Source organism: Antechinus flavipes, chromosome 1 (assembly GCF_016432865.1).
Source record: "Antechinus flavipes isolate AdamAnt ecotype Samford, QLD, Australia chromosome 1, AdamAnt_v2, whole genome shotgun sequence".
NCBI classification, from domain to species: Eukaryota; Metazoa; Chordata; class Mammalia; order Dasyuromorphia; family Dasyuridae; genus Antechinus; species Antechinus flavipes.
In genome coordinates this window covers 254,962,109-254,976,127 of record NC_067398.1, presented here as the reverse complement: position 1 = coordinate 254,976,127, position 14,019 = coordinate 254,962,109, and the positions used below count along the sequence as shown (strand labels likewise).

Genomic DNA, 14,019 nt, shown 5'->3' with positions numbered 1-14,019 from the left:
AAGAGCTCACAGTCTAACTGAGGAGATAAGATGCAAAAAACTGCATACAAATAAGCTATATATAGGATAAATTGAAAATCATCAACAGGGGGAAGGAGGGATTCAGAAAGGATTCCTGTGAGTGACAGAATTTTAATTGGGACTTGAAGAAAGCCAGGAAAGCCAGAAAGTGGAAATAAAGAGAAAGTGTTCCACACATGATGGGGGAGGGAGAAAGAAAGGAAGGAGGTAGTATAGAGGGAGAGAGAGGAAATCAGCCAATGAAAATTATTGGACTTTTTGGAGGAACAGCAAGGAGGGCAGTATTGCTGGCAAGGCAGAGTACTGGGTTGGGAGAGATATAAGAAGACTGAGGGTGGGGGGGAGATGAATTACAAAGGATTTTGAATGACAAACTGAAGATTTTATATTTGATTCTGGAAGTAATAGAGAGCCACTAGAATTAACTGGGTAGTGAAGTGAGATGTTCAGACCTGAAATCTAAGATCACCTTGACAGCTGAGCGGAGGATAGTCTACAGTACAGAAAGCCTCAAGTCATGCAGATGGTAGTAGGCTTTTACAATGGTCCAGGAGTGAGGGAATGAAAGTCTGCATGACTGGGGCAGCACCAGGTGAGAGAAGAGGACACATACAAGGAACATTATGAAAATAAAATCAACAGACCCTGCCAACAGATTAGATAAAGAGGGTGAGAAATGATGAGACACCAAGGAAAACAAGCCTGGGTGATTGGAAAGATGGTGGTACCTTCAATAGTAACAGCAAAGTTAGGAATTGGGGAGGATTTGGGGAGAAAGATAATGAGTTCTGTTTCGGACATGTTGAGTTTCAGATGTCCATGGCACAAAAATGTCCCATTAATTGGCAGGTGGAGATTCAAGACAGCTCAGAAAATTTGCTAGCCCATTAATATTTTTCATCAATTTCCCTTTCCACAAGGAGATACCATTCAGCTCCAGTCCTGTTTCATAATTTTAGAGACAGTAAACTCAATGATGTCAGCATTCATTCCTATTTACCTTAAATAAATTGTGATTTGCATTCATAAGTGGCTATAGTCACTTCTTAATTACTTACTAGTAGAAATCTACTTAAAAGTTTTGCTTTGTTTTTGTTTTTACTGGACCTGTGATTATACTGGAGGAGGCAACTCCTTCCACCAATGCAGGCCTCACCTGCTCTGAAACTTAACAGTCTAGAGAGAATTCCTTGTTTGTGTTAGTTACTAAGAGGTTAAGTGTTTTGCTTGGGATCACAAAACCAGTGTGTTTGTTTGCTCCTTCTTTCTTTCTTTCCTTCCTCCCCCCTTCTGTCCCTCCTTCCTTTCTTTCTTATATTTGGAATTCTTTATCCACTTGGTCAGACTAAATTCTTTTGAGTAATTATGAATCTGTTCCAAAAGGGCTCACAAAACTAATGATTATAATTAAAGGGTTCTTTTAAACAGTGACTAACCTATACACTTAAAATGATTCAATTGACATAGATTGTTTTTAAATTATGGCAAAGTGAAGAAAGCACTTAACTTAGAATGAGAAGAAATAGAAATCTTTCCTACTATGTGACCTTGGGCAAGACATGTAACTTTCCTGGGTTTCAATTTCCTGATCTACAAAAAGAGAGAAATGGGACAGATAACTTTTTAGATTTCTTCTATCCTTAATAGTCTGATAATGCCAGAAACACTTTATTGCATATATCAGGATGCACCTATAATATTAGACCAACATTACCCACAACTATGGAAATGGAAAAATCTGTAAGATAATAATAGTCAGAAACTATTAAAAACTTTAGAATAAAATATTCTTAAAATACAATCATATGCTTTACTGTGTAAAGCAATTTCTTCAAAACATATGTGCAATATCTATTTTTAAGTAACTTAGCTGTTTAAAAAGTTGGCAAAGTTATTTTTTTTAATAGCAAGAGGAATTTGTACTTTTTCATGACTGCTATCAAAATGGTTTTTCAGGCATTTTTAACACTAGAATAATCTAATGTTCAAAACTGTCCAAAAAAATGGCCCAAATCAAATGTGCTTCATATTATTCATTGAATTTTTATTTAAAAATTAATAACTGGATTTAATATTTTATTAATACAAATAAATAATAAGATTTTGTGACAAGATATGGTATGTGTTCTATATGTGATATGACATAATACGTAGGCATATTTTAGTATATGTGGAAGAGATACATACACATATAAATATATAAGGTCATAAAATTTAAGTGCTAGGAGGTACTTCAGAGATCATCTAATTTTCCCTCCTCATCAAAAAGAATATATTAAGTTCTTCCTATGTGCTAAGCATTGCAAAAAGTGCTAGGGATACAGAGAAAATGAGAAACATGGTCTCTGTCCTCAAGAAGAGAGAGATGACATGCAAAGAACTGTGAACAAAAAAAGATATACAGAGTGTAAATAGGGAAGGGTATTGGCAGTGAGTGTGACCAGGAAAAGTGTTTCATGGAAAGGAGGATTTGAGTTGAATCTTGAAAAAAGCCAGGAAGAAAAGATGAGCAAGGAAAATTCTAAGCATGGGATAGAGCCACTGAAAAGGAAGAGAGGAAGGTATAGCATAGAGAGATGGAAGTTCTTTATAAGGATCAGCAAGAAGGCTGTTGTCACTGTGTCATCAAGTACTTAGAAGAAAAAGATGAAGAAGACCAAAAAGGAGGCTGTCAGAACTTGATATTTGATTCTGGAGGTAGCAGTGAGCCATGACCTTCGCAGCAAAGAAGATGGCATAAGGGGGGGGGGGGGGCAGGGAGGGGGAGAAGGGAGGGAAAGTTGGCAGGAAAATCCGCTAGTGGGTCACTGCAATGACTCCAGCGCGAAATGATGAAGTCTGAGCCAGTGTGATGTTTCTATCAGCTAAGAAAAGGAGGCCCAGAAAGGAGAGGCTGTGGTACTAAGAGAATAGAGAGTCCATGCGAGGTACTTATGGCTGAAGAGTTGAGGCTGACAAGGAGGCTGTGATCTTGTAAGATGGTAGGATCTTAGAGGTGAAACTTAACACTTGAACTTACGAAGTTGTTTCATCTTATATTCCATCTTATATTTATTATACAATGAGATCTTGTATGACTGGGAGGATCTCAGAGATATTTCCAACATTAAAAGGGATCTAGGAATAGGGGAATGCTTGGGAGGAAATACAATGAACTGTTTGGAATATGTTGTGTTTACGATGTCTACAGAACATACCCAATCAGCATTTGTTGACTAATTCAAGAGAGGTATTAGAGCTAGATAAATAGATTTGAGAATCACCAACAAAGAATCAATTATTGAATCTGTGGAAGCTAAAAATTCACTAAGCTAGATGGTACAGAGTAGGGATTCTTAAACTTTTTCTACTTGTGACCCCTTTTCACCCAATAAATTTTTACATAATCCCAGGTATATGGTCATATAAAAATAATAGGTATGCAAATCAAATATATTTTTAAAAAATCTTAATTTCGCAACCCCTGCATTCCATTAGTAATTCCATATGGTATAAAGCATATAATATTCTGATAACTGTTTCAATTTAATTGGTTTCTTTGAAACTCTAAATATTTGGGGTTACTCACTTAAAGGAGGTTTCCTCAGTTTACCAAAGGGGTCTAAGACACAAAAAGGTTAAGAACTCACAGTATAGCAATAAGAAAAAGCAAGGAAACTGAGGCAAAGAGAAATTAAATGATTTGCCTAAAGTCACAAAGTCAGGGGAGTGTAGTCAGCATCTGAACCTAAGTCCTCTGTAAACTCAAGGTTCTACTATGCTAACCTAACTACACTATATACATGTGAATAAGTTGATGTGTTTAAGAAGTCTCAAATCTTTTTAAACTTGAACTCACAAACTTGTTCAATTTTATGTTTCATTCTCAAGACTAGCCAGTGGAGCAAGTTGTGCAGGTATAAGGACTGGACCTGTAATGCTATAGGAATTTCAAGGTGCAAAATCTTCATCTTCTTTGCCAATCAGCACTCCTCTTCTTGGCTCTGAGATCTAGCTCACTAGTTATTATACTACAAGGCTGCTCAAGAGAAGACATGGAGCAAACATCCAAGGAAACATAAAGGGAGAAGGATATGGAGAATCAGAATTGTGACATCTGGGAAGTTAGATGGAACTTTGAAGACTCTGTCCTCTAACCTGTACTTGAACAAAAACACTCTTTTACAAAATACTGGATGAGCAATCCTGCTGTGTGGTATAGGAGATACTGTTATGGCTTGGAGTCAGGAAGACCTGAGTTCCAAACCTACCTCAGAGACTCAAAAACAGGTAAATTATCCAGTTTCTCAGAGCTTCATCATTCCTCACTTATAAAGGGAGGAAAACACCTATCAGAAATGAGGTTATAAGGTTAAAATGAGACAATGTCTGTGAGATACTTTGTAAAATTAAAAAATACTCTGTCAGATGGTGATGATAATGATGATGGTGATGATGATGATGTTCTACATAAAACATTTTGGTAAAGTGAAACTACTAGTTTCCAGGGTAACCCACTCTCAATCTGGACAGCTCTAATTGTTAGGAAGTTTTTGCCTCTTGGGTCTCTTTCATCTTCTCCTGGTTGTTCCCATTTTTGTCACTTGTAGCCAAAGAGATTAAGTCTAATTACCTTTCATACAGCAGCTCCTCCAATAGGTGTCCCTGCTATGACTTTTCTTATCCAGGTTTCTTCCACAGGTTTTAGCACCACTGAGTACTATAACTGTGTATGTGTGTGTGTGTGTGTGTGTGTGTGTGAGAGAGAAAGTGTATACATACACATATACTTTAAATATACATACATATGTGTGTATGTATAATTAGATGATGCACTGGCTAGAGTGCCACTCGTGGAGTCAGGAATATCTGAGCTCAAATCCCATCTCAGATACTTTCTAGATATGATACCCTGGAAAAGTCACTTAATCCTATCTGCCTCAGTTTCCTCATCTGTAAAATGAGTTGGAGAAGGAAATAGCAAAGCACTTCAGTATCTTTGCCAAGAAAATTCCAGATAGGGCCTTGAAGAGTTAGACATGATTGAAATGATTGAATGACACATGTATCATACAATATAATACATATTAAATTTGTGTATGTTATTACATTTACATTTTGCCAATGCTTTATTCTCTTGGAAAATAGTTTTTCTCCTGTACTCTTCATTAATGCTGTGACAAACTGCATTATTAAACATGTACAATTAAAGATTTCATAATCTCATCACTGCACGGGTTTTAAAGATATAACCATAATTTAACTCAAATCAAAGAGTTGAGAAAGAAGCATGGAAAAGAGGTGGAGGATAAAAATAGTACAAATTATAGCTAAATATTAAAATTAAATAGTTACCTATAGGGTATTTGACTTGGTTTAGTTGATGAACTAAATGAGCCTTTAAGATTTCAGGTCAAGGAATTCCAAACACAAAATTTCTTAATATAATATTCTACAATCCTATGGGGATTTTCCCTTCCTGTCTGACAAGGTTTGAACTAACTGCCTCTTTCCCCAGGACTCCATCAACCAGTAGGTGGGGTACTGAGAAATGTCAGCTCAATTCCTTTTAGAGATGAGAAAAACAAGCCTATTTAGACATACTGGCTATTTCTGAAGCAAAACTGATTCTCTGACTATATAATGCTATTAAAAATGCTTCTTAACAGTTCTGGATAAAGGAAGGGAAGTGTGGGGGAAGAAACGTGTTGTAAATGTATCAGGTTGGTTGTTCTAAGCAAATATCACTATAGAACAGATCAAGGATTCAACTGAAAATGAAATGAGATGATGTGAGGAAGTCCAAAATTATTTGGATAGTGAAACTACTTTGATCAATTTACATGTGATTTCCCAAAGATTAATCTTTTTTTGCTACAGTATGAGATTAAATTTTCTATATAGACAAAAACTACTACCTAAACAGATAAGAATATTTGAAGTGTGCATTTAAAATCAGATACAAACATAAATATTTAAACAAATAATGATAAATATAAAATAATTCTATAAAGGACAAGTGGCATTCAAGTCAACACGTACTTAATTAAGTATCTAGTAAGTACTGTGCTGTGTGCTAGACAGTGAGGACATGCAGACAATTACAAAACTGTCCCTGCCTCCAAGAAGTTTATATTCTATTGACTGGAACAATATGTATACATGCTAATTTATATGTATGAAATATATACAGAGGAGATACAAAGCAATGTCAGAAAAAGTGGAAGCACCCTAACAACTAGGATAGGGGATAAAAAAGGTCTTGAATATAGGTTATATTTATAGATGCCCAAAAGGAGGCTGGAGATGGAGAACATTCCAAACAATAGGAATGGGGGTCGGGGTGGGGGAGTTTATACCTAAGCTTTGCAGGTAGGAAATATAAAGTCCTGTACTCTGAACAACAGCAGAGTTGGCTAGAATAAGACATGTGAAAAGAAATAGGATAATGTCAGCCTTTATAAAAGAATGGAAGAAACAGTTCAGAGGCAACTAGGAGCCATGGAAGCTTCTTGACGATGAGAATGTCATGATCAGTTCGATGCTTTAGGAATATTAGTCTAGCAAATGTGTTGGAGATGGATTAGGGAGTGGAAAAATTGATGGAAAGAAAACCAATTAACAGCACTCCAGGCAGGGAGTACTAACGGCCTGAAGTAGGGTAGAGGCTGTTGGAGTTTAATATTGTGTAAGTAGAGGGATGGTTAAGTATTCAGGAAAGAGAAATTACCTGGAAACTCACTTTTTAAATGCCTAACTAGTCTTAGTTAGACATTTAAATTTGTTGCCAGAAATATGAAAAATAAATTTCTATGAATACATTATATTTTTTAAAAAAAAACCAGCAGAAAAATGGTTAATTTTAGCCTTAAAAGGAAGCCTGTTCAGCACCACTTCAGCTGAACACAAATTAGAAGGACCCTGGGAAATCTATAAAGCCCTGTTTTGTTGCCAAGGACAGGCAGCAAGATCTGCATCTGCTATCAAGAACAATGACAGTCACTTACTCAGAGTAATACTTTTAACCAGGTTTCAATAGTGGTGTGGTGCTCTTCTTCTGTCTACTTGCTGCTACTGAATTATTCAACAAGTAGCATCCAATACAGCCAATTTATCATTCCAACCACTCTCCAGAAAAGTTAAGCCAGCATCTTGTTCCCGTCCCAGCCTAGGTGAACAAACTAATCCTGGAAAGGTACACAAAAGTACAGACCATGAAGACAAAGGGAGTCTGCTTTGAACAAACACATGTATGCGATGGACTACTGCACTTCCTCAGGTAAAACTCAATTCTGAGTGTCCTTTGTAAAAGCAAATGTTTCTTTGGAGGCTTTTCCAAAAGATTTGTGTTTGCATGTAAAATGAGTATACTTTCCTCTGGTTTGATTTTTTAATTGTTTGTTAGACAACCCTCCCCTTTTATTACTTCAGGAACTGGTATTTCCTCTTGGTATAGTTAACATTTTCGATGGGAGAGAGGCTACCTAAAATTCCAGGCATGCACAGCAATTTGAATGATAAAAGCAAAATTTTGCTCTGTAGAGAGAAATTTTCCTGACTTGCTGACAGTAAATAAAGGTTTGCACTAAGGTAATTTTTATAAAGCATGCCATAAATAAAATTACAAAGCATTATGGCATATTTCATTCAAGGAACAATATATCACACTTCCAGGAAATAGGATTACAAAGATTGTAGGCTGTATTATAGTACTTTACTCATTCTTTCAATAAAAAAGCTTGCCAACTATCAAAAATAATAGGTTGATTAATATTCTTTTTGAAAGAAATAAATCAAGCAAATGCAAATCAATGTCAGAAATTACCAGGTTAATGGAGCTGATAAAGATCTGGTCTAATTTCTCCTGAACTGTGCAACCAGTAGAGATTTGAAACATAAATAATTTGATATCAAATTTTAAAAGAGTCATGAAGGTTTATATATTTATAAATATGCTGTCAATTTTTATGGGAATACTGGTATAGTAATAAATTTAATACTTGATTTATTTTTATTTTCATTTAATTATCATAAAACTAATACTAATTTGAGAATCCAAAGACTCTAAATATATGAAAATAATAAAGAATTCTTTTTTTTCAGAATGTATATTTAGCAAATATGGGTATGAGAACAAATGAAATCCTTAAAGAATTTGCAAAGAAATTTCTTCTGGAACAAAAGCTAAAATCTTTCAAATGTTTAAAAAGAACAAGAAATTTTTAAAAAGTTTTGAAAATGAAACTAAATGCAAAAAATATTTTTTAAATATTGTGACCAGAATGCAAGTGCAGAACAGTTATAGTTTTATCCTTAGTTCAAACAAGGATTATCTACCCAAGAATGAATGAAGTTAAAAAAAAACCTAATAAAGACAAATTTATGTGACATATTAAGTCAACAGATCTTTATTAACTTAAGCCAAACAAAGGCTGTTGAATATTTTGAAATAACAATCAAAGCTTACCAATACACAGCTAGTCTATACTATTTGTGACTAGCTGTGTATTGGTAAGCTTTGATTGTTATTTCAAAACTTACCTTAAGCTGTAAGAAAATTAATCTCAACCCAATTTTGGAAAATCTCAATAGAGTAAGGAATGTCCAAAAAATTTCTTACAACAAAATAAGTTAATTTAATTTACTTTAAATTAAAAAATAAACATTTCTCACATAACTTTGGAAAAGTTATGAAATCAAATGATAGTATATTAAAACAAAAATTCTGATAATCATCATTTAGATATAAATTGATAAACTAAAAAAAGTATTTCATTCTTAAGAAACTTAGGGAAAAACACAAGCTTTAAAATGTAGCTAAATGAGGATAAGTATAGAAGAAGCATCTAACCATGTTATGTGACAGATGAGTGCTATTAAAAAGCCATTTACAAGAAAGCATACTTACTGGTTTAAAAATGGCATTATAAGGCACAATTACTTTTAGTGACCTGACTTGCTAATGGCATTTCATTTTTAAATTATTAGGATTAAGTTGTTTTATTTTATTTTTTTTTAAGTTCTCCAAGGTCAAATTTACTTCATTCTGTATGATAAAACTCCACTGTTTCAGTTTCAGCACAGAACCTCATAGTCAAAAAGCAAAATCTTCTCCATATTCTGTTGAAAAAGAAACTAAAATGTAAAAGGTTTAATTTTGTTTCATGTTAAATTCCCTAGCTATGCTATCTTATCCTTAATAAAAGTTGGTTTTTTTCCCCTTCCCATTCTCTTTGATTCACCACCAGCTGATTAAACCAAGTTAATTTCCTCTGCCTGTGGTAGTAGTTTTCCTAAGGTTTTCCTACTCAAATAGTCATGCTCTTTAACAAGCATACTATTTTGGCTATAAAAACAAAAAATAAGTGGCATAAAAGAAAGATGAATCACTTTAACTGACTCTTTTTCAGCTCAGATTAAGCAGCATTTCAAGTCTGTAAGGAAAAAAAAGACCACATTTGCTTCATAATCCTTCAGTACACTTTCAATATAAACCATCTTTCCAACATTATATGACAAAAAGCTCTGGTCTTTATTTAACTTTCTGTGTCATACACTGTTCTAGACTGAACTGGCTAGCAGCAAACCATTCCTTTAAGAGAAGTACACTGGTATTTAAACCAAGCCTCAGCTAGAGATGAGAAGGTAACATTTTTCTATTTACTCCTCTCAGGTTTCCATATAGTCAAGAAACATCAAATGGCAATGACATCTAAAAATTACACAAGAAGAAAACACCAGGAAGAAAAATTAAGGATTCCATAATTACCTTTAAAATTAAAAACAGCCAGAAAAACCATCTATGGGATTCCAGCTTTAAAGGCTTTCTAATTTAAAGCCTACTATCTCATCCATTTTTCCCTTACTTGGTAACCAATGAATAATCTTTTTGCAACCAGTAAACTCAAAAACCTGGAAAGATTACTTATGGCAAGATTCCCCTGACTTTACTCAATACTGACTATTCTCAGCCTGGAGATAGGTATTATTTTCCTTCTGAAGATGCATCAGATATACCTAATACTCAAAACAGACTTTCGTGAAGCTTTTGGAAAGTCATAAAAATTTAGCTTGTACTGAGCATTTACAAGAATAGCAATACTTATGTAATCTGTCACAAGAGCTTTTACCATGGAAGTTTATTATGCAGGTACCCTGTCACCTGGGGATTACAACAGTACATCCTTTGAACTGAACAGATCACACCTGCTCAATGAAACTGACCCTTTCCAACGAACCAACAACCAATATGAACACCAACAGTATGTCATTGGTCTCTTCCTCTCGTGTCTCTACACGATCTTCCTCTTCCCCATTGGCTTTGTAGGAAACATACTCATTCTAGTTGTGAACATCAGCTTTCGTGAAAAGATGACAATCCCTGACCTGTACTTTATCAACTTGGCAGCGGCAGACCTTATCCTGGTGGCCGACTCCTTGATAGAAGTATTTAACCTTGATGAGAAGTACTACGACATCACAATCCTCTGCACCTTCATGTCTCTGTTCCTGCAAATTAACATGTACAGCAGCATTTTCTTTCTCACGTGGATGAGCTTTGACCGATACATCGCCCTAGCGAAGGTCATGCGATCCAGCCTTTTTCGCACCAAACACCACGCGCGGCTGAGCTGCGGCCTCATCTGGATGGCCTCCATCTCTGCTACCCTGGTGCCTTTCACAGCAGTCCATTTGCAGCACACAGAAGAGGTGTGCTTTTGCTTTGCCGACGTGAAAGAAATCCAGTGGCTCGAGATTACCTTGGGGTTCATTATTCCCTTTGCCATCATTGGTCTCTGTTACTCACTCATTGTACGAGTGCTCATCAAGGCTCACAAGCATCGGAGCCTGCGCTTGCGGAGGCAGAAGGCCCTCCGAATGATTGTTGCCGTGGTCCTGGTTTTCTTTATCTGCTGGCTACCTGAAAACGTCTTTATTAGCGTACACCTCTTGCAGAGAAAAGAGCCAGCTATTTCTTCATGCAAACAGTCTTTTCGCCATGCCTACCCTTTAACTGGACACATAGTTAACTTAGCAGCTTTTTCCAATAGCTGCTTAAACCCACTTATCTACAGCTTTCTTGGGGAAACGTTTAGAGAAAAACTAAGGCTGTACATTGAACAGAAAAGCAACTTGTCAGCCCTAAATCGTTTCTGTCATGCTGCCCTCAAGTCAGTCATCCCTGAGAGCAGTGAGCAGACAGAAGTAAAATTTAGCAGTGCTGTATAAATAGACAATGGTGAAATTTTTTTCATCAATGTAGAACAAAACAGTGTGCCACTAACAAATGCATATATAGCTAGGAAAAGGGAAAAACACAAATATTTCTTTTCGTCTCATAGGTTTCTAATGTTGTCTAGATCAGTAGTTCCCATTTAGTGGCTTGGGAACTTTTGAGAGTTCTTAATGATGTTCCAAGGAGTTCTTAATTCTTCAGTGGCACCTAAAACATTAAATAATTGTAGATATTATGAGAAGAATATTAAATTACTCTGGGGTTCACAACAAATGATTTTTGTTGAAAGGGGTTCCTGGGGCAAAAAAAAATTTAGGAATGGTGGTCTAGATGCTACTATATATCGGCTTTGATGTGTAAATTTTGGACAAGTTTACTTGATTATAATTGGGGTTACTAAAGAACACGCCCTAAAAAGCTCTCTCTAATTGCATATGGTTCATAGACAGCCTTAGTGATAAGTAAAGATAAGATAAACATCATGGCATGTTTTCCTATGGCAAAGAAGAATCAACACATGACAAAATCATAACGTTTTGCTACTCTTCACATGGACTCTCATTCCTCCCTTTAAGAGAAAACTGCCAAAACAGCAAATGGGAAAACTTAGGTTTATTAAGAAGTTTCTGTGGAGATGTAGCTCTTTAAATGGAAACAGCCTACTGAGAATAAATCTGCCACTTTATGTAATAAACATGAAGACTTCTGGCTAGTCTGTTTGAAATATTCTAAATTTGATGTCATGGTGGAAAATCAAGTCCCATGATTTATAATCTACTGCTACATACTTTGACACATGACTAGTGCTACAGTGAGACATATTGCTAGACACATTTAAATACCGTAATCTCTCTTAGAAGGGCCATCAGTTCTAAAATACATGATCCCATTTTGCCAACCACCTTATTCATAGATAAGTCACAGTCACCTGTGTATACTAGATTTGCATTAAGGATGAACTTTCTCCTTAAATAACATACCTGCTATTCTCATGTTTATCTGATCTGAGTTGCTGATTTCTTCAATGTATGTTTACAATAATCTTGGCATTTAGAAGAATGTGGAATTAAATTGAAAGAGCTGTTATGGAGTTTATCATAGCTATCAGAAACTGTAATATCATGGCATTTCTGGTTTAATAATGCAATAATAATGTTAATTAAAATAATGATGATGATAATGTAGATGACTCTCATTAAAATGTTCAATGTCTAATGCGTATCACCCAGTTTCTTCACTTACATGAAAAACAGCTAATATGTATGTGTGTATATAGATGCATACATATATGTATAATTTTATGTATATATTTAAATTTTAAGGTTTTCAAAGAGATGGCCTCACAAAAACCCTGCAAAGTAAATAGTGCAAGTGTTATCCCCACTTTACAGATAAGAAAACTGAGAGGGTGAAATGCTGGACATAATCATACAACCAATATGGTGTAGCCTTTTTGCAATTTAGCAGAGGAAGACTGAAGGATGAACTGCGGAAATAGAAACATCACATAGCAATAAACCAGGATTTCACTGCAAGAGGAGGACTCAGAGGCATTTCAAATGGATCATAGCCATGACATGCCATTAGGGAGTTTACTATTTTAACTAATGATTCTTTATAATTAGGTGTTAAACTGAGCCATTTCTGTTCTACAAAAAAGTAAAGTGCAAATTTCCCCCCCAAACCCATCTTTCCCTATTTTCAAGCTCTCTGCCACATTATCCTGACACTTCTCAGTTCAGCTGAAAAGACCAAAAATACAAACAAACAAATATAGATTTGACAAGATTGTGACTGAGAATCACTGGTGAATTCATGGCCCATAGAATCTTCATAATTCAACAAGTCTGTTTCCTCTTTTAATTCTTCTTGTATAGGGTTTTATGTAATCCATGGGCTTGAAGTAAATAAAATAATATACAATTAAAGCTTTTAGACATAAGAGAAAATAGTATATAAATAGAGAGAAAGAGAGATAGATCAATGTATATACAGATATGGATACAAAGAAATAGGTATAGAGAAGAAGAGATTTAAAAAAACAAAAAAAGAAAAAAAAAAAAGACAGACCCTTGAGGTGAAACATGGATAAAGGATGCAGCAAAGGAGACCAAGAAGCAACAATCAGGCAGGTAATAAGAGAATCAGAAGAAACTGTGTCATGAAAACAGAGGGAAGAGGGATTTACCAAGAGGAAAGTGGTATCCAATGCTATAGAAAAATAAAGAATGCTAAAAGGACTGTGAGAAGTCATCAGATTTAGTAGTTAATAAACAGAAAGAGACATTTCAGTTGAGTGGGAAGGTCAAAAGCCAGAGTGAGAAGAGTACAAAAGAAGAGGAAATGCAGACAAGAAGTGTAGTCGGCTTTTGATAGGAATTTATGTAAAAATATGAGCCTCCCATCCCTTTTTAAAGGCCAGGATACAGCTTAAATGTGATTTAGGATTTGAAGGATGAATTTAAGAAGTTAAAGCAACTGGAAGACCTTTCCAGGAAATAGATGGAAAGACCCCTCCTTTTTTGCTACATTTCCCTCAAAAGTCACCTAATAGAAAAGTAAACATCACATTAATATTTTTCAAAGCAGTTAAAAATAAGTCCTAAAAATGGCCTTCGTACTATATCTTTTGATAGCCTCAAAAAGAGTACCAATATGAGCCACATACACTTGGTAATGGCATGCACCCCTACTAAAGGAAATTGTAAAAACAGAAGAATTTTAAAGTTATCATCACAGGAATTCCACTTTGATGAGTAAGGAATTGTTCATTGATTTATTAT

At 35.2% G+C, this 14,019-nt stretch overlaps 2 protein-coding genes across 3 annotated transcripts in view; one reads left to right on the top strand and one right to left on the bottom strand.

Moving 5' to 3' along the window:
• The window catches only part of C1H7orf50 (chromosome 1 C7orf50 homolog), a 360,775-nt gene that overhangs the window by 276,506 nt on the left and 70,250 nt on the right, over positions 1–14,019 (bottom strand). The gene's annotated exons all lie outside the window — the stretch shown is intronic.
• GPER1 (G protein-coupled estrogen receptor 1) lies at positions 6,893–12,451 on the top strand. The gene is made up of 2 exons (XM_052000361.1): positions 6,893–7,279; positions 9,674–12,451. Exon 2 carries the CDS (start codon positions 10,132–10,134, stop codon positions 11,227–11,229), a length of 1,098 nt encoding a protein of 365 aa, XP_051856321.1. The 5' UTR covers positions 6,893–7,279; positions 9,674–10,131; the 3' UTR covers positions 11,230–12,451.

What these genes read in the sequence shown, in the direction of transcription:
- GPER1 (XM_052000361.1), top strand. Translation starts at nt 10,132, where the DNA reads ATGGAAGTTTATTATGCAGGTACCCTGTCACCTGGGGATTACAACAGT.